The sequence below is a fragment of the Symphalangus syndactylus genome, chromosome 1 (genome assembly GCF_028878055.3).
Source record: "Symphalangus syndactylus isolate Jambi chromosome 1, NHGRI_mSymSyn1-v2.1_pri, whole genome shotgun sequence".
NCBI lineage: Eukaryota > Metazoa > Chordata > Mammalia > Primates > Hylobatidae > Symphalangus > Symphalangus syndactylus.
Genome location: NC_072423.2, coordinates 23,614,969 through 23,636,410, shown reverse-complemented (window position 1 = coordinate 23,636,410; position 21,442 = coordinate 23,614,969). Strand labels below are relative to the sequence as shown.

Sequence of the window (21,442 nt, the reverse complement as noted above, 5' to 3'; positions counted from 1 at the left end):
TGTACATACTCACCCAACATCAGAGCATCCAGATTTATAAAACGAATACCAGACCTAAGAAAAGAGATAGCGATACAGTAAAAGTAGGGGATTTCAATATCTCATTAAACAGACTATCAAGGCAGAATACTAATTCTGGACTTAAATTCGACATTTGACCAAGTAGACCTAGTAGGTGTCTACAGAATACTCCATCCAACAACCACAGAATATACATTCTTCTTATCTATGCACAGAACATTCTCAAAGATTGACTACATGCTCAGTCATAAAGCAAGCCTCAACAAATTCAAAAAATTAAAATCCTGTCAAGCATCTTCTCAGACCACAGTGAAATAAAACTAGAAATTAATACCAAGAAAAACTCTCAAAACTACACAAATAGGGCCGGGTGCAGTGGCTCATGCCTGCAATCACAGCACTTTGGGGAGGCCGAGGCAGGAGGCTCATGAGGTCAGGAGATCAAGACCATCCTGGCTAACACGGTGAAACTCCCATCTCTACTAAAAAAGAAAATACAGAAAAATTAGCCAGGTATGGTGGCATGTGCCTGTAATCCCAGCTACTTGGGAGGCTGAGGCAGGAGAATTGCTTGAACTCAGGAGGCAGAGGTTGCAGTGAGCCAAGATCACACCACTGCACTCCAGCCTGGGTGACAGAGAGAGACTCCATCTAAAAAAAAAAAAAAAAAAAAAAAAACCCATGAATACACAGAAACTAAACAGTTTGGTCCTCTGATTGACTTTGGAATAAACACAAAATTGAGGGAATTCTTTAAAACAAATGAAAATAGAGACACAATATAGCAAAGCCTCTGGGATACAGCAAAGGGAGTGTTTATACCACTAAGTGCCTACATCAAGAAAACAGAAAAATCTCAAGTTAACAACTAATTGTTGGACCTAAAGGAACTAGAAAAAAACAGAACACACTAAACCCAGAGCTAGCAGAAGAGAAGAAATAACTAAAATCAGAGAACTAAATGAAATTGAGACCGAAAAAAAAAGAGTCAATGAAACAAAAAGTTGGTTCTTTGAAAGGATAAACAAGATTGATAGACTATCACTAGATTAAGAAAAAAAAGGGCCAGGCACGGTGGCTCATGCCTGTAATCCCAGCACTTTGGGAGGCTGAGGCGGGCGGATCATAAGGTCAAGAGTTTGAGACCAGCCTGGCCAATATGGTGAAACCCTGTCTCTACTAAAAATACTGGGCATGGTGGTGCATGTCTGTAATCCCAGCTACTAGGGAGGCCGAGGCAGGAGAACTGCTTGAATCTGGGAGGCAGAGGTTACAGTGAGCCAAGATGGTGCCACTGCACTCCAGCCTGGGTGACAGAAAGAAAAAAAAAAAGATCCAAATAAGCACAAATTAAAAATGACAGAGATGAGATTACAGCTGATAGCACAGAAACAGAAAAGATCCTCAGAGATTACTGCAAATATCTCTATGCACACAAAGTAGAAAATCTAGAGGAAGTGCATAAATCCCTGGAAACACACAGCTTCCCAAGGTTGAACCAGGAAGAAATCAAAATCCTGAACAGGCCAATAATAAGTTACAAAATTGAGTCAATAATAAAAATCTACCAATGAAAAAAAAGCCCTGGAGCAGGTGAATTCACATCCGAATTCTACCAGACATAACAAAGAAGGGCTGGTACCAATCTTATTGAAACTATTCCAAAAAATTGAGGAGGCAGGATTCCTCCCTAACTCATTCTGTGAAACCAGTATCATCCTGATACCAAAATCTGACAAGGATACAACATAAAAGGAAAATAACAAGCCAATATCTCTGATGAACATAGACACAAAAATCTTCATCAAATAACTAGCCAGCTGAATTCAGCAGCATATCAAAAAGATAATTCATCATGCTCAAGAAAGCTTTATTCCTGGGATGCAAGGATGGTTCAATATACACAAATCAATATATGTGATTCACCACATAAACAGAATTAAAAACAAAAACTGTATCATCTCAGTAGATGTGAAAAAAGTCTTTGATTAAACTCCAGTATCCCAATATGATAAAAACTCTCAACAAACTAGGCATCAACGGAATGTACCTCAAAATAATAAGAGCCATCTATGACAAACCCATAGCCAGCATCATACTGAATGGGCAAAAGTTGAAAGTGTTCCCCTAACACTGGAACAAGACAAGTATGCCTACTCTCACCACTCCTATTGAACATAGTACTAAAAGTCCTAGCCAGAGCAGTCAGGCAAGAGAAAGAATAAAGGTCATCCAAATAGGAAAAGAGGAAATCACATTATCCGTTTGTTGATGATATGATTCTATACCTAGAAAACCCTAAAAGTTCCTCCAAAAGACTCTCAGACTTGATAAACAACTTCAGAAAAGTTTCAGGATTCAGAATCAGCACCCGAAATCAATAACATTCCTATACACCAGTAACTTTCAAGCTGAGAAGCAAATCAAGAATACAATACCTTTTACAATAACAAAAAAATAAAATAAAATACCTAGGAATACATTTATCTGAAGAGGTGAAAGATCTCTAGAAGGAGAACTATAAGAGACACTGATGAAAGAAATCAGAGATGACACAAACAAGTGGAAAAACATTCCATGCTCATGGATTGGAAGAATCAGTATCATTTAAATGGCTATACTGCCCAATCTACAGATTCAATGTAATTCCTATCAAATTACCAATGTCATTTTTCATGAAATTAGAAAAAAGTTATAAAATTCATGTGGAAACACAAAAGAGCCAAATAGCCAAAACAATCCTAAGCAAAAGGAACAAAGTCTTAGGCATCACATTACCTGACTTCAAGGTAATATACTGCAAACGCTGTAGGTAATGAAAACAGCATCAAACTGTTACAAAAACAGACACATAGATCAAAGGAACAAAATAGAGAACCTGGGAAGAAAGCCATACACCTACAACCAACAGATCTTTTGACAAAGTCAACAAAAATAAACAATGAGGAAAGGACACCCTGTTCGATAAATAGTGCTGGGAAAACTGGCTAGCCATATGCAGAAGAATGAAACTGGACCCCTACCTCCCACCATATACAAAAATTAACTCAAGATGGATTAAAAACTTAAATATAATACTTCAAAGGATGCAAATCATAGAAGAAAAACTCTTCTGGACATTGGCCTGGGCAAAGAATTTATGACTAAGACCTCAAAGGCAAATGCAACAAAAACAAATATTGACAAATGGGACTTAATTAAACTAAAGCGCTTCTGCACAGCAAAAGAAACAACAGAGTGAACAGTCTACAGAATGGGATAAAATATTTGCAAACTATGCAACTGGCAAAGGACAAATATCTATAAGAAAAATAAGAAAGAAACAGCCCCATTAAAAAGTGAGCAAAGGACATTAATAGACACTTCTCAAAAGAAAAAATTCAAGCTGCCAGCAAACATGAAAAAATGCTCAACATCACAATCATCAGAGAAATGCAAGTTACAACCACAATGAGATACCATCTCACACCAGTCAGAATGACTATTAAGTCAAAATATAACACATGTTGTCAAGGATATGGAGAAAAGAGAACATACATTGTTGGTAGGAATGTAAATTAGTTCAACCCCTGTGGAAAACAGTATGAAGATTTCCCAAAGAACTAAAAATAGAAATACCATTCCACCCAGCAATCCCACTACTGAATATGTACCCAAAGGAAAAGAAATCATTTATCAAAAAGACACTTTCCCTGCACTCATATGTTTATTGCAACACTGTTCACAATAGCAAAGTCATGGAATCAACCTATGTACCCATCGGTGGTGAATTGGATAAAGAAAATATGGTACATATATACCATGGAATACTACACAGCCATAAGAAAACAAAATTATGTCCTTTGCAGCAACATGGATGCAGCTAGAGACTGTTATCCTCAGTGAATTAATACAGAAACAGAAAAATACTACACATTCTTTCTTAATACATGGGAGCTAAACAGTGTATACACATGGCCATAAAGCTGGAAACAAGAGACACTGAGGACTCGGAAAGGGATAAGGGATATACGGTTTGAAAAACTACCTATTGGGTACTATTTGGTGGTACCCAAATATTTGGGTGATATCTAAATGCCAGCATTACACAATTTACCCATTTAACAAACCTGCACATGTACCTTCTGAATCTAAAATAAAATATACATGTACTTGAACTTAACTCACCCCCAAAATGGAAACAACCCAAATGTTCCTCAGCTGATGTGTGGATAAACAATGTGTAGCCATATGTGAATTATGAATTATATCTCAATAAAGCTGTTAATAAAAAAATAAGGAAAATAGTACCTCAGGTATGGAGGGATACTTCTTTAACATTATATACACACACACTTAGTCCTAAAGCCAGTTTCTTAATGGGGAAACCCCATTGGTATTTCTACTAAGATTAGTAACAGGACAAGAAAGCCCATTATTTTCACTCTTATTCAATGTTGTATTAGATATATTAGCCAGGTAATTAGACAAGAAAAGATCAATTAGAGGCATGAGTGTTGGGTAAAGAAGAGATAAACTATCTCTATTGCAGTTAACATGATAGTATACTTGGAAAACCCTAGAGAATCACTGACAAATGAATTCAGACAACAAAATATTTCAATAAAGTAGCAGGGATATAAAGTTAATATGCAGAAATCAAAAGCCTTTGTATACACAAACATAGCCACTGGAAGACATATTATATTGATAGTGAAAATCCCATTTAAAATAGCATCAAACAAGGTTAAATACTTCGGAATAAACAAGAAATGTGCAAAAACTATATGAGTAAAACGTTAAAACACTTCTGAAATTTGCAGATTTGAACAAGTGGAACAATATTCCTTATTCTTGGATAGGATGACTTAATATTATTAAGATATCAGTTTTTTGTAGATTACTTTGTAAATTTAACGCAATCATCATGTAAATACCAAAATGCTTTTATAATCAAGTTAGACAAATTGATGCTACTGTTCATATGGTTAAAAGAATCATATAAGAATAGCTGGGAAAACACTGAAAAAGTAAAACTATTAATACAAGGGAGAGACAAACCTTACCAGACAGCTAAACATGTATGTTTTAGTTTTATCTACTGAGAAGGCCTAGAAGTAATGACACACCAGTAGCAGGAAGTATATCTAGACATCAAGACCTTGGTTTTTGGCTGGGTGCCGTGGCTCCTGCCTGTAGTCCCAGCACTGTGGGAGGCCGAGGTGGGCAGATCACCTGAGGTCAGGAGTTTGAGACCAGCCTGGCCAATGTGGCAAAACTCCATCTCTATTAAAAATACAAAAAATTAGCCGGGCTGGTGATGCACGCCTGTAATCTCAGCTACTTGGGAGGCTGAGACAGGAGAATCACTTGAACCCAGGAGGCGGAGGTTGCAGTGAGCCGAGATCGGGCCATTGCACTACAGCTTGGGCAACAGAGCAAGACTCCATCTCACAACAAAATAAAATAAAATAAAAAGACTTTGCTTTTTAAGTATCATTCGTCAACAAAAGGAATCAGGTGTCCTTGGAAACAGGATTGAGTGTAGGGCTAGAGCAGGCTGAATACAAGATGAGCCCAAAAGTAAAGAAATGCTCACAAAATGATGGGAGCATGTCAAAGGATGCATGAGTCAACTTGAAGGAGCTCCCAGTGGCCACATTTGGGACAATGTGAGCAAAAAGTACACAATGATAGTAATGAATTCTATCCAGCAGAATAAAATAAACATCGATATGACCATACTGAAGTAAAACAAGTAATTAGGTAAATAAATTGGGAGAGCTCTTGCAAGATAATTCCATCTAACAAACTGTAAGTAGAGGGAATCATGAAAATAGAAAAATCATTTGGCAAACAACACAGAAATGATTGTAACAAGCATAAATGCTAAATAAATGGGCAAAAATATGAGAAACAGAAGAGTTCCATAGTCTCAGATGATCTCTCCACACGTTTATTTAATTACAAAAGAAAAAATTATAACTTTGCAGTGGAGATGCTTGGCAGACACCACCTTAACCAAGTAATCAAAGTTAATATCTCCAATAATAAGACATTGGCGTCACATACATCCTGATGTGATGCCCTGAAAAGGGCACAACCTCTGTGATATTTTTGCCAAAAGTGTATGACCTTTCTCTAATGATGATGAAACATGAAACCTAAATTGAGAGACATTTTACAAAATACTTGTTGAGTACACTTCAAAAACATCAAGGTCATCTAAGATAATAAGACTGATTGGAGGAGAAAGGAGGACTGATAATGAAATACAACGTGAAGTGTCAGCCTTGTGAAGATAGATGGAACTGTCAAAAGTACTTTGTTATAAAAACAAGCAATAATAAGAAACTTGGAATATTTACACTTCTGGAATGCTTTGGAGACAGAAATCAGGGTTGCCTAAAAGTAAGAGTTTTGCTGGGGTTAGACAGTTGTGACTATGTGGATTTTTAATGGTATATAAGTCCCAGTACAGATTTCCAGAAAAATCATTTAACGATACCTGGTGTGTCTACAAATAGGTAAATCTGTTATGGTACCAAATCCTGTGCCCTGTTTCAAAGAGAGAATTTGGCTGTAAAATTTAAGGGTGTGCTGGAAATTACTAAAAAGCAAACAAAACAAAATATAGATGAGTCAAATGGACAGAATGTGCCAAGGAGAGCAGAGCAATTGCTCAAGAAGCAGGAAATGGACTTGTCTCACTGTTGTTGTGGGTGACTTTCCAAACACTTTAGGGCAGGAGCCATATCTGTGTGTCTTTTCTCTAAGACTTTTGAACTTTATGCTGAGAGAAGTTCTTGAGTACTGTGCCATTTACTAACTTGTTTTAAGAATTGAGTTTGAAATGCTGTGCACACGTGGTCTTCACATTACATGCAGGTGCCCTGCTTGACCCTCTAGCTCTTTTAGAAAAAAAGGACCTATGAAAATGTCCCCACAAAAAGGTTTTTATAATTATTTTTCAACATTTGAATTTTGGAGACACATGATAGAAAACTGTGGACTTGCGACTGATGAAATCCGAGTTTTATTTCTGTCTCTGCCACTAGTTACTATTGAGCCATTGCCAAATAATGTTACTTTCTCAGCTTTGAGTTCTGTCTTTCGTGAAATATGAGAAGGTATATTTCTGGGATGATGGAAAAATCAGATAGAAAATAATGGCCAGGTGCAGTGGCTCATACCTGTAATCCCAGCACTTTGGGAGGCCGAGGCAGGTGGGTCAGTTGAAGTCAGGGGTTCGAGACCAGCCTGGCCAACATGGTGAAACCCTGTCTCTACTAAAAATACAAAAATTACCTGGGTGTGGTGGTGCATGCCTGTAATCCCAGCTACTCGGGAGGCTAAGGTGGGAGAATTGCTTGAACCTGGGAGGCAGAGGTTGCTGTGAGCCAAATGCTACTGCACTCCAGCCTGGGCAACAGAGCAAGACTCTGTCAGAAAAGAAAAAAAAAAAGAAGAAGGAAGAAGGATCTGTGGTATCTACAAAGTACCTTACAAATGAAAAGAAAACAGTCATATGTTACTGCTTTTTCTCTAATTAGAAGAGGATTGCATAGTGAAAAATGTTATATGGATGAAGCATGAAATAGCTGTTGGCACATTAAACCATCTTTTTATAGTATACTTATTACAAAATTCTGTAAGGAAGAAGCTTGAGGATAGTTATCACATCATAGAGAGTTGAGACCTGACTCAGCCCTTTAAGAATTTAGCTTTTTTGCAAGGTTGAAAGCAGAGAGTGGGGTTCTGGAGCCTATTTATTTACTAAAATTGTTATCCATCCTGGAGAAACTTTGCAAAACTGAAGTATTCGTTCATTCTGGTGGAAGGATGAAATGTAGACTATTAAACCAATTTAAGTTGTCTCCTGCTGAAACATTGTGAGGTTTTAGGAAGAATGGCTTAAGTGAATGGGTATTGAATTTAATTTTCCTGATACTATGATAATAAAAAATATTTTTAGTCCAATTGTTTGCTCTTTTGACAATTAACCAGCAAGGTGATTAAGTCAGACTTTATGCAGTTCAGATGATGTCCTTTGGAACCACTTCATGTGGTTTCAACTAACTAGTTTCATTTCTTGGAGGTGGATGATGCTGGCAGTTTCCCCCTTAATTTTGCATAAAAGGTATATAGTTCCTTAATTACAGACAACTTTCAAAAAGATGAGAGGATAAATCTTTGAGGAAATCACTTTCTTCCCTTTATTCAGATGCCATGAGGGGTTTTTTAAGTCGCTTGGCAGCTTTCTAGATGAGCATTCACTTGTCTGTTTTTAAAACATTCCCTCTTTTTCTGGCCTAAAAAATATGCAAACATGAATTCACATTATTTTATCTCGTGTGTGTGTGTGTGTGTGTGTATGTGTGTGTGTGTGTAACTACATATTTCCTAGAGAATTCTATTTTTGTCTTTTTTCTTTCTTTCTTTTTTTTGAGCCGGAGTTTCGCTCTTGTTGCCCAGCATAGAGCGCAATGGTGCTGTCTTGGCTCACTGCAACCTCTGCCTCCTGGGTTCAAGTGATTCTCCTGCCTCACCCTCCCGAGTAGCTGGGATTATAGGTACCTGCCACCACACCTGGCTAGTATTTATATTTTTGGCGGGGGCGGGGGGGTGGTTTCACCATGTTGGCCAGGCTAGTCTCGAACTCCTGACCTCAGGTGATCCACCCACCTCAGCCACCCAAAGTGCTGGGATTACAGGTGTGAGCCACTGTGCCCAGCTGAGAATTCTATTTTAATGAAATTATTTTATATAGTTTCCCAGCCAACACTAGTCCACGATATTTTAGGGCAATAAAATTTATTTCTTACATTGTAATTTATTCTAATGCTACATTAAAGAAATTCTTAACAGGAAATTAGGTGGTCTAAATGGGATCTAAAGAAACAGACTCATAAAAATACTCTAAACAGCGATGGTAAACAACTATGGTGCTGAAACTTGTTTCCTTCCTAGTTCAAAACCATTTCAGAAACTGCAGGAGTGACCTTTATTTCCTTCTCTGTAGCACACACGACTATAATTTCCCATGACTATTTATGGTCTGGACAGCCCTTCTCTAACTTCCTTTTTTTTTTTTTAAATGTCAACGGAATACGTGTTTCTTTAATGGAAAATGTTCTATTTTGGGGAAGTTGCTTTTCCTCAGATAAGTAATGGAGTTGGTGTTTGTGTGTTGAAGGGGTTGTACAAGATTGAAGAGTTTTAAATTAGCGGACTGAGAACTTGAAGTGACAGTCCTGGTGAGGACTCCTCCTAATAGCCCTTTTTTTTTTCTATCCAAGATTAAAAATAACTCTGCCTGGTATTCTGTATTCTTTTTAAGGATGATTTTATTCTTTTTTTTTTAACAGATGGCAGAATAGTCCTGAATTGAATAGTGAAAGTTTCAAACCAAAGTGATTGAAATGAGGGAATAGTGTGGCTCATCAACAGGGTTGATCTGGGGGCCAGGGGGAGGCATGGGAGATTTGAGCCTTCTAACTCTTGCAGGCGAGTCCTATGTACTGAGCACTGTCTCTTTCCCACCTGCTGCAGCTGCACAGTTGGACATTCGTCATGAATCAGGAGGGTCATCTCTGACTCCTGAGCATGACACAGTCCGTCCCTTTGGAGTGATTTGGAACCTCATCACAGCAAGAATTTGCTGCCATTCCCCAGCCTTGCATTGTGCATTTAACTACATTTCACAATCACCGTGGAGGATTTTTTTTTATTGTTTTTGACAATTTTAGTTATCTTAGTTATAAAACCATTCTTTATATTTTATCCACTTTTTTTGTTTTGTTTTTGAGACGGAGTCTCGCTCTGTTACCCAGGCTGGAGTTGCAGTGGCGCAATCTCTGCTCACTGCAAGCTCTGCCTCCTAGGTTCATGCCATTCTCCTGTCTCAGCCTCCTGAGTAGCTGGGACTACAGGCACCTGCTACCACATCCGGCTAATTTTTTGTATGTTTAGTAGAGACGGGGTTTCACCATGTTAGCCACGATGGTCTCGATCTCCTGACCTCGTGATCCGCCCACCTTGGCCTCCCAAAGTGCTGGGATTACAGGCGTGAGCCACTGCACCTGGCCTTTATCCACTTTTCACTGTAGCATCTGGAAACTGTGGCAGCATATATATTATCTTGTTTGTTTGTTTTAATGTAAAATTTATATAAGTACAATATAAATACAGAAAAGTGGTCAGATCGTAAGTGTAGCACTTGCTGCATCGTCTGAAAGTGAGCACACTTGTGTAACCAGCACCTGGACTAAAAAACAGAACGTTACAGTATTCAAAATGTTACACGGTGTCTCGTGGATACTGCCTCCTTTCCCTCCCTACCTAAGAACATTATGATATTCGAAACGTTACACGCCGTCTCCTGGATACTGCCTCCTTTCCCTCCCCACCTAAGAGTTACTGCCATCCTGACTTCTGTTACTACAGAGTAATTTTGCCTGACTTTGAACTTTATATAGTTATGGGATCATGCAGTGGGTCTCCTCTTGTATCTGGCTTCTTTTGGTCATTATGTGTTTGTGAGATTCATCCTGTAGATACATGTTGTTTTAGTTCTTTATTCTCATTGCCACATCATATTATGTTGTTTTAATACAGAGCAAATTTTCTCCTGCACTTGTGAAAGTCGGTAAAATGTGCTTTGGACCTTATACTGAAGAGGAGTCAAGTCACTATGTGATTTAGTTGCCCTGTGATCTAATACTTGTTTTATTAGTATAAGAACCATTTATTATTTATTTATTCACCTAATTTTTATAGAGGCAGGATATTGCTTTGTTGCCCAGGCTGGTCTCAAACTCCTGGCGTCCTCCTGCTTTTTTAGCAAGAACTTTTGATTACAAAATAGGAAATTGTTTTTCTCTTCCTTAAGTCAGAATATTAACTTTACCATATCACTTTCTCTTCCACTCTCCGCCAACTATAAAAATAATTGCTTACTCTTACCTTTGTGCTTCCATAAAAATTGATTGTATCTCTGTGTTTAATACATATAGCTATTGTGTTCATCATAGTTAGTGGATCACAAATACCTGCTAATTGAACTCCTTGAAGATACAAATACCTGCTAATTGAACTCCTTGAAGCCAGGGCTTGTCTTTTCAATTCATGTTTCTGATCCCAGCTTCTAATATGCCTAGTATCAAAGCTTTTAGGTTTCTTGAGGGTTTTTGTGACTTTTCAATGGCGTTTTGTTGCATTTTGTCATTGTAGCCTGAGATTCCTGAACGCATCTGCGAACAAACTGGAAAGCCTTCCTCCAGCCACGCTTTCCGAAGAGACAAACAGTATCTTACAAGAGTTGTATTTGACAAATAACAGCCTCACAGACAAATGTGTGCCCTTGTTAACGGGACACCCCCATTTGAAGATCCTTCACATGGCCTATAACCGACTTCAGAGTTTTCCAGCAAGGTAAAGGACAGTTGTAAAGCTGTGTTCTGAATTGCATTCCTCAAAGTGTATTCATAGAAAGGTGAAGGCTGAAATATTTATTTCCCAGGTGATGTCAAGTTTGTTTGCTTGTTCCTGTTCCATTCACAGTTTCCTTTATGTAAGCTATGATGACATTTCCCTAAAGACAAGTAGATTGGTTTTCCTCGTATGTGTCCAAAGACCTAATCACAAGAATGTGTTCTTAAGATTTTGAAATAAAATGTGTTGTTTAGCAGGTATGTTTTTTCTTTTACTTCTTTTTAACCAGTCAGATTAATTTTTTAAAAAACCATTATCCTAGAGCCAGCTGTGGCAGTGCGTGTCTGTAGTCCCAGCTACTCGGGAGGCTGACATGGGAGGGTCACTTGAGCTCAAGAATTCGAGACCAGCCTGGGCAACATAGTGAGACCCTATCTATTAAAAAATAAAGTAAATAATAAAGTTTCCAAAAACATTAACCTAATAGGGTATGTGGGAATTAGAATGTAAACCAGGAACCTGAAAATCCTTCATTATCTACCAACTTTTATATTCATATTCATGATGTATAGAACAGTGATAGACTCTACTACCACAGAAACTGTAACATTGCAAATTATGGCTATCAAAATAGTCCATTTTTAATTTGTTTTTACTTTAATTTCTAATTTTCGGGCAGCAGTGACATTATATCTAGCTTTGAGTGAGTCTGCGTGCTGAGCCTGCTGTGAGGATTTACCCTGTTTCCATTTCATTGGCTTTTATCCATCTAACAAGTTAGGGCTTGGAACACACACCCACGCATCAACGAAGCAAACACTAACCTTTCTGGTATTCTGCTTGGTAACTGCAACTCAGCATTGGGGCCAAATCAAAACACTATCATAGCCTCCCTCTGCTGCCTTCAGGGCTACCAGTCTGTTCAAGCCTTTGCTGAAGAAGGAAGGCCCGTGTATGTGTGGACTTAAAGTATTGCTCTGGTTTTGGCGTAATGAAATATTTACTTTCCTCCTCATTTGATATTAATAATTAAACTATTTTATGCTTACGTCCATCTACTTTTACTTCACTATGGAATGGGGAAGTGATATTTTTAGAAAAAACCATGATAATCACATAACAGCAACCTATCTGAAAGGGCTCATTGTCTTCTTTCAGATGATGAATATCTAAACCCTGCAGAGGAAAGGATCATCAGCTCTAATTCTGAGGATATACCCCCAGTGACCCGTGCCAGGTGTAATCACCCACCCTAAGTGCAGAGAAACTTTTAACACACCTTGTAAAAAATCCATCTAGGAATAAATTCTGTCTCCCTGTGGTTGTGATCTGGCTTAGTAGCTCCCCTGCAAACCAGACTACCTTAAGAGCTGGGTCTGTGACCTTGCTGTCTCCTCAGCCTCACATCTCACACAAGGCCCACACTTAAATGGTTGCTGAATTAAAGAACGGGACCACCATCTGGTCATTTTTTCTTCACATCTTTTGCCACCCTCTTTTTATGTGGCGAGTTGGAAATTTCTTTAACTTTTTCTTTTGGGGGGCCTGTTTTCTGTGCTTTTAATGATTTTTCATGCACCATTACCCATTAGTTTCAAGGCACAAGGGCTGGCATCTGCTTCTGGTGAGTCTTCAGGAAGCTTACAATCATGGCAGAAGGTGAAGGGGAGCCATTGTGTCACATGGTGAGAGAGGGGGGCAAAAGAGATGCCAGGATCTTGTGTGAATGCACAGCGTGTGAATTCTCTGATTACCATGGGAAGGGCGTCAAGCCATTCACATGGTATCTGCCCCATGACCAAAACACCTCCCACCGGGCGCCACCTCTAACATTGGGAATCACGTTTCAACATGAGATTTGGAGGGGACAAATAATCTAAACCATATCACTATATTTCTTTCAAAATATAACATATTTAAATAATATTCTTAGAAATTCGGGCTATCATAGATGGATTACTTCATAGTCTGTGTACGTATTGTTTGTAGTATATTCTGATACCACACTGGATGTATATGATATTAAAAGGTCTGACTTCATAAGATAAAAACTTAGTTTTTACTGTATCTTAGGCATATATTTATTTTCAAGATAAACAAGGTAATTTTTATATTTGAAAGATGACAGAAAAATAATACAGCGTTTTTTTTGTTAAATTGTTTAAAAGTGTATTGTGACAAATGAAACTATAACAGGTAGAAACAATACCAAAAAATGTAAACTATTTTTTTCCTTTAATTTAGTTTTTTATTTGTGTTTAATTATTAATAATTTAATTTAGTGACATAATATTTTCAATAGATTTTTGCATGTCTTGAACATTTTAGATATATTTCCAAATATTTCCTTTTTGATGATATTATAAATTATAACTTGTAAATTAGTTTTATTGGTTTGGGATATATAAAATACAATTTATTTTTTAATTGACCTTGGATCCAATATTAATGAATGTACTTATTAATTCTAACAGTATATCTGTACATTCTTGTAGATATTCTACATATAAAACTCACATTGTCTGCAAATAATGACAGTTTCATATTTTCCTTTCCGAATTGCGTATTTCTATTTTTTTCTTTTTTTTTTCTTTTTTATTATACTTTAGGGTTTTAGGGTACATGTGCACAATGTGCAGGTTTGTTACATATGTATCCATGTGCCATGTTGATTTCCTGCACCCATCAACTCGTCATTTTGCATTAGGTGTATCTCCTAATGCTGTCCTTCCCCCCTCCCCCCACCCCACAACAGTCCCCGGAGTGTGATGTTCCCCTTCCTGTGTCCATGAGTTCTCATTGTTCAATTCCCACCTATGAGTGAGAACATGTGGTGTTTGGTTTTTTGCCCTTGTGATAGTTTACTGAGAATGATGTTTTCCAGTTTCATCCATGTCCCTACAAAGGACAGGAACTCATCATTTTTTATGGCTGCATAGTATTCCATGGTGTATATGTGCCACATTTTCTTAATCCAGTCTATTGTTGTTGGACATTTGGGTTGGTTCCAACTCTTTGCTATTGTGAATAGTGCCACAATAAACATACGTGTGCATGTGTCTTTATAGCAGCATGATTTATAGTCCTTTGGGTATATACCCAGTAATGGGATGGCTGGGTCAAATGGTATTTCTAGTTCGAGATCCCTGAGGAATCGCCACACTGACTTCCACAATGGTTGAACTAGTTTACAGTCCCACCAACAGTGTAAAAGTGTTCCTGTTTCTCCACATCCTCTCCAGCACCTGTTGTTTCCTGATTTTTTAATGATGGCCATTCTAACTGGTGTGAGATGGTATCTCACTGTGGTTTTGATTTGCATTTCTCTGATGGCCAGTGATGATGAGCATTTCTTCATGTGTTTTTTGGCTGCATAAATGTCTTCTTTTGAGAAGTGTCTGTTCATGTCCTTTGCCCACTTTTTGATGGGGTTGTTTGTTTTTTTCTTGTAAATTTGTTTGAGTTCATTGTAGATTTTGGATATTAGCCCTATTATTCAGCTTATGAGTCTGAGTCACGCTAATGGGGAATCCTGTGCTTCTTGGAGTCTAGCATCAGCAGGAGTGGTAAAAGGGTCAAAAAAGTGCCAGATACTATTACAGTGATTGCAGAGGTGGAGGCATTGTTTTTTCTTTCAAATTTATAAAGAATGCAAGAAACCCTGATTCTGGAATTTTTCTTTAGTTGGTTATTGTAATTATTGATGAAGATTATAGATGAGGAGGATTGAACAATAAAAGACATTCTTAAACGGAAGTATTAAATTAATTACATTAGAACATATTATTAAGATAAGATTGGAAAGATTCCTTCTTGGTAGATGTTTAGAACAATTGAGAGAAATGTCTTTTGGCCCTGGTGTGAATTTGGGCTCTGCCAGAAGTCCAAGAGGTGATCCAAATGGGCTTTTAACACACCCCTTGCTCCTTACCACCACTTTGTATTCATCAGTGATGTCAGAGGAATTGGGGGAGTGGGGGTTGAAGAAAAAGCTTATCTTAATACAAACTATAGACCTGTTCTCTACCTCCCCCTTGAGTTTTCAGTGCCACTACAAAGAAATCATACTCTCTGAGCTCTTTTAAGGCAGTTATATTGGATTAGTGCTGGCTTTTGACCCATTTAAATAGTGTTTTTATTAGTGTTCAGACCAAGCTATACAGTAACATGATTATTGCCAGGGTAACTTAATTTCCACACAGACTTTTAGGAGGAAAAGGGCATCCATTTTCCTTCTTGTTGACAATTTGAAGAGTTGAATAGTTTTTGTTCTGTAGTGAGAAAGGAGCTGTTAAAATATTTCACTACTCCAAAATGATAGTGAAAAAATGGTCTTGTTTGTAAAAATGACTGTTACAAATGAATCCTTAAAGTCATAGCAATTTAATTCATCCTTTGATTCTCGTCATGTATTATTTTCTTTTAAAGTGCTTTATTTTCTCTTTTTTTAGTAAAATGGCGAAACTGGAGGAACTTGAAGAAATTGATCTCAGTGGGAATAAGCTGAAAGCCATCCCAACAACGATCATGAATTGCAGGCGCATGCACACCGTGATTGCTCACTCCAACTGCATCGAGGTCTTTCCCGAAGTTATGCAGCTCCCAGAGATCAAGGTATGTGGTTTCATTTCATAAACTCTAAGCTTCAGGTCGGCAAAGAGAGTTGACTTCCTAATTCATCAATTCAGGACGTTTTCATCTTTGTTGGGTTTATTCAGAATGAAGGCCCCCATTAGCCCTTACTTCCTCCTTCCTAACCAATGGACTACATCGTTGAGTCGGCAGAGTTAAAAAACAAAGCAGGCCGGGCGCGGTGGCTCACGCTTGTAATCCCAGCACTTTGGGAGGCAGAGGCGGGCGAATCACGAGGTCAGGAGATCGAGAACATGGTGAAACCCCGTCTCTACTAAAAATACAAAAAAAAAATTAGCCGGGCATGGTGGCGGGCACCTGTAGTCCCAGCTACTCAGAGAGGCTGAGGCAGGAGAATGGCGTGAACCCGGGAGGCAGAGCTTACAGTGAGCCAAGATTGCGCCACTGCACTCCAGCCTGGGCAATAGAGCTAGACTCCGTCTCAAAAAAAAAAAAAAAAAAAAAAAACACTGGAGCAGGTTTTAGGAAAATTGGATTTCTAGGCTCAGTCCCTCACTTACTGTATGGCATGAGGCTACCCACATAGCCACCCTATACTTCTTTATCTGTTAATAGTTCCACTTATTTCCAGGGTGGTTATGAGGCTCAAAGGATGAGGCTGGTGTAATCGCAGTTTGAAAAAGTTAACAGTACCACTACACATCCCTCCCCACCAACTCATCTAGTTAAATAGCACACCCCACCATAGTAGCCCACTAGTGGTAATTCCCTATATAGACAAAGCATCATTGCTGTCACCAAACATTGATTTCAACTGAATGAAATTGGCAGAGCAGATATTATTGTCATTTGACAAGTAAGGACACTGAGGTGCTGAAAACTGAAGAGATCTGTGTAAATTAAGACAGCAAATTGGTAGCAGAGGTAGTCTGCAAGTCCTGACTGCTGACTTGAGGTAGACTCATGGGATGAAACCAGTTCACTAGAATGAAAGCCATGTTAACAACCATGTGTTCCTATTTTGTTTCTTTTTTGGAGGGAAATGGTACAGAAGTAAAAAGTTCTTTATATACAATGTAGTTTTTCATTTGTATCTTAGCATTTCTAGTTATCGATTTTATGCTTAATGAAAAATAATTTGGTGGTTACAGACTTGGAGCATATTCTAATCTCCTGACAGGGAACAAGAGTAGTCCAACTTAGCCATTCTTCACTTTCCAGGCACTTGCTGATATAAACCTTGTGTTTCAGATTGAGAAAGCAAATAGACATTTGAAGACATTTTAAATGGCTTGCATAACTTTTTTTTTTTTTGAGGTGGAGTTTCACTCTTGTTGCCCAGGCTGGAGTGCAATGGTGCAATCTTGGCTCACTGCAACCTCTGTCTTCCGGGTTCAAGCGATTCTCTCACCCCAGCCTCCCTAGTAGCTGGGATTACAGGCGCCCACCACCATGCCTAGCTAATTTTTGTATTTTTTTGTAGAGACAGGGTTTCACCATGTTGGCCAGGCTGGTCTCAAACTCCTGACCTCAGGTGATCCACCCGCCTCGGCCTCCCAAAGTGCTGGGATTATAAGCGTGAGCCACCACGGCTGGCCGGCTTACATAACTTTTTATCACAACAGTTTTTACACATTTATATGGTTGAGATGTGTACAAGCCATTTTGTTTGTGTGTGTGTGTGTGTGTGTGTGCATGTGCATGTATGCTTTAAGCCACGAAATGTTTTACTTTGGGCTTTAAGAACACTGTCTCACACATCACAGTGGCATTTTAAGATGTTTGTTATAAATTTCTAGAATTTGGCCAGGTGTGGTGGCTCACGCCAGTAATCCCAGTACTTTGGGAGGCCGAGGCGGGCAGATCATGAGGTCAGGAGATCGAGACCATCCTGGCTAACACAGTGAAACCCCGTCTCTACTAAAAATATAAAAAATCAGCTGGGCATGGTGGCTCACGCCTGTAGTCTCAGCTACTCGGGAGGCCGAGGCAGCAGAATGGCATGAACCTGGGAGGCAGAGCTTGCAGTGAGCCAAGATCGCGCCACTGTGCTCCAGCCTGGGCAACAGAGCGAGACTCTGTCTCAAAAAACAAACAGCAACAACAACAACAAAAATTTCCAGAATTTTTACTTTCTGTATAGTAACTTTCACATTGAGGAAGAGCCATGCTCTGAAGGGAGACAGACCTCCAGTTGGATCCCAGCTGAAAATTCACTGCTCTGTTTCCTCGTATGTTAAAGAAAGAAAAGAATTGGTACTTCCTTCATAGTATTGTTGTGGAGATGAAATGAAATAATACATGTAAAGCATTTGAAACAGGAGTGTCACACAGGAAGAACTCCCTAAATGTTAGCCATTATTAATCAACACATGCTCTCAATGTGGTTCATCTGTGATGTTGATTATATAGAGCAACTATTTTGGCTGAAGCTCAACAAGATCCAAGAAATTTATTACTTAAGCAAATGTTTATTTGCCTTTTAGCACAGGAAAGATGTTGTCAGCTAGACTTTCCAGGGTTTCCTCAGCTGCCCATTACTTGATACAGTGGCTGTGCTGTGCCGTCTTTTACCGGGGGTTGTTAAACTGGTCTCTATGTGTAGTGCAGGTGAAATTCCAGCACAAGAGAAAGTGAGAGTCTCAAGATTAAATCTATTTGCTGGTCTTAGTGTCTGTACCTGTCTTCTAATGTTATAAACTCTTAAATGTAGATTTAGATTCTTGTTTTGGGGTTCTTTGTTTAACTATCTGGTTTAAAATACAAATAGAGGCCGGGCTTGGTGGCTCACATCTGTAATCCCAGCACTTTGGGGGGCTGAGGCAGGTGGATCATGAGGTCAGGAGTTCGAGACCAGCCTGGCCAACATGGTGAAACTCCGTCTCCACTAAAAATACAAAAATAAGTCGGGCGTGGTGGTGGGCACCTGTAATCCCAGCTACCCAGGAAGCTGAGGCAGGAGAATCACTTGAACCCGAAGGCAGAGGTTGCAGTGAGCCGAGATTGCACCACTGCACTCCAGCCTGGGCAACAAGAGCAAAACTCCATCTCAAAAAAATAAATAAAATACAAATAGAAATTTAGGCCAGGCGCGGCAGCTCCTTGGGAGACCGAAGCAGGTGGATCACCTGAGGTCAGGCTTTCGATACCAGCCTGGCCAATATGGTGAAACACCGTCTCTACTAAAAATACAAAAATTAGCCAGGTGTAGTGGCACGTTCCTGTAGTCCCAGCTACTTGGGAGGCTGAGGCAGGAGAATCACTTGAACCCAAAGTGGGAGGCTACAGTGAGCCGAGATCACACCAGTACACTCCAGCCTGGGTGACAGAGTAAGACTTCATCTCAAAAAAAAAAGAAATGTAAATGTTTTTAGATTATAACTAGATTTTGCAAAACACAAATTTTGCTGTATGAAAACTATTCCTTTCCTAGACTCTTGCTTGGATTCCTGGATTACAGAATCAGTACCTTTGTTGCTATTGAATTCCTTCCCCTGTTGTCTTCTCTCTGTACCTGCTTTACAACTCCTTTTCAATTTTACGTCCCATATTTTTAAATGGTTTCCATTTTTTTGCTCTTTGATTGATTTTCCCCCCAGCTATTACACCTTAGCATTTTTCTTATGTTAACAATATCCATTCTTTCAGACTGAGCTCCTCCATTACCAGTAGATAGAAGTTTTGTTGTTGGGATTTTTGGGGGGACTGAGCAATATCAAGTATCCTTTATGTACAAACATGTAAATGTTTCATCCCTGGACAGATAGTATTCTTGAAAAAGATAGTAGTTATATCATTTCAGAACTCTGAATTGATATTTTTATGTCATATGAGAATATTTTAAGTTGCAATATAAGTATTTATGTATATTTGAATATCTAAAAGAAAATCTTGTAAAAATTGTGCGTATCTTAAATGTAAATATACCTATGAAAGTCTTCATTGTAAACTGTGCCTATTTTTATGTATTTTATGTAAACTAAACATATTTTTAATGTAAAAAGTAATTTCATTTCTATGGTGATATATTCCAACCTGTATTAAAATTTTATTATTGAGTTAATAACTCTAGATTACATTCACACTGTTTCTTGAAAATAAAGTGCAGTAGGTGTTACTTGTAAAGCATCTCATAAAGATATTAAGATCATTGCAATTTTAAAAACTTAGCAGATAACATTTCAGAAAAGATAAGATCATGGTGTATTTAACTAGCTGGTTTCACCAAGCATTGTTATCTTTTCAGACATTAAAAGAAAGTGATTATTCATAGCTTTGTTACCAAAGTTTTAAAAACAGTTATTGTTTAAAAGAGCAAACAAATCTCTATACTGAGATGTATGCTAAAATATGTTTTTAAAACACCTGAATAATTAATTATTCATGTACACCTTAAACTATTTGCACCATCTAATCTTGGATAAAATTGGGCTCTAGCATTTTTTTCATTTTGATATATCTAATGAGATCTGTAAAGTGATCATCAGGTGTTAATTTCTGTATTTGGATAGGGAGGTTATGTAAGTTATTAGTACGAAAAATAAAATGAGTTTTTCAGAATTTTCCAGTGAGCCTGAGTGGATCATTAGTGTTATTATCCTCACCTTTGTTTAGCCCTTTCGCACTGATCTTCCAAACCCCTACCACCAGTCCAGTTTTGCTTGGAGCAGATTGTGTTCTCTTTTGGTTCTAAAACAGACAGACCTCCCTCTGGATACAGATTAGCTCTTGATCGTCTAGTAAGGAAAACAAGATCTGAGTCACACAGACACCAGACTTAGTTTGGCTGGACCTGGACCTAAGTCCATGCTAAGGCTGCTCATGGCTGAGGAACCTCAGAAGCAGAGGTGGCCATGGATATGGCACTTGTTTCTCCTTCCACTGAACTGCATAGCAGTCACATTAGTAATATAGTAATTTTGCAACAAAACCCAAGCTATTAGTTAATAGTGACCTATTCTAAACCCTTCCCCTGCTTTTTTTTGACATAGGGTCTCTGTCACCCAGGCTGGAGCCAGGTGTTCTAACCCTTTTTTGAAGTGTATTTTAAGCAGGTGAAATGTGTTGATACATGCGGTGAATGAAGTTTGTAATTTGGGATTTAAACATCATATCAGTAACTTCTTTGTCAAATTTCCATGTTCCTGTTGCTTACTGATTCTAAGAACAGCATCTTTTTAGATGTTTTAATTATCTTTAGAAGATTATTTTCATGTTTGTTGCATGCAGTAATCAACTACTTGGCTAAGTTGAGTGAACTCATATCTAAAATCTGTGTTACCTTAACTGGGAAATGGAGTATGAAGTAGTTTTAATATGCTATACTCTTGAGGACAATGGCTATAGGAAGTTTAAAAAATAAATTGAATATAGATCAGCTGTCAATCAGCTAGAGAGAAAACCACAATCCCATAGT

At 38.4% G+C, this 21,442-nt stretch overlaps 1 protein-coding gene across 1 annotated transcript in view; it reads left to right on the top strand.

Annotated features, from left to right (window-relative positions):
- Window positions 1–21,442, top strand: part of PHLPP1 (PH domain and leucine rich repeat protein phosphatase 1) — a 262,022-nt gene that overhangs the window by 210,399 nt on the left and 30,181 nt on the right. Inside the window, exons 11-12 of the mRNA XM_055297160.2 lie at window positions 11,233–11,433; window positions 15,885–16,047. Coding sequence (XP_055153135.2) covers window positions 11,233–11,433; window positions 15,885–16,047 — 364 coding nt within the window. The remainder of the gene's footprint in view (window positions 1–11,232; window positions 11,434–15,884; window positions 16,048–21,442) is intronic.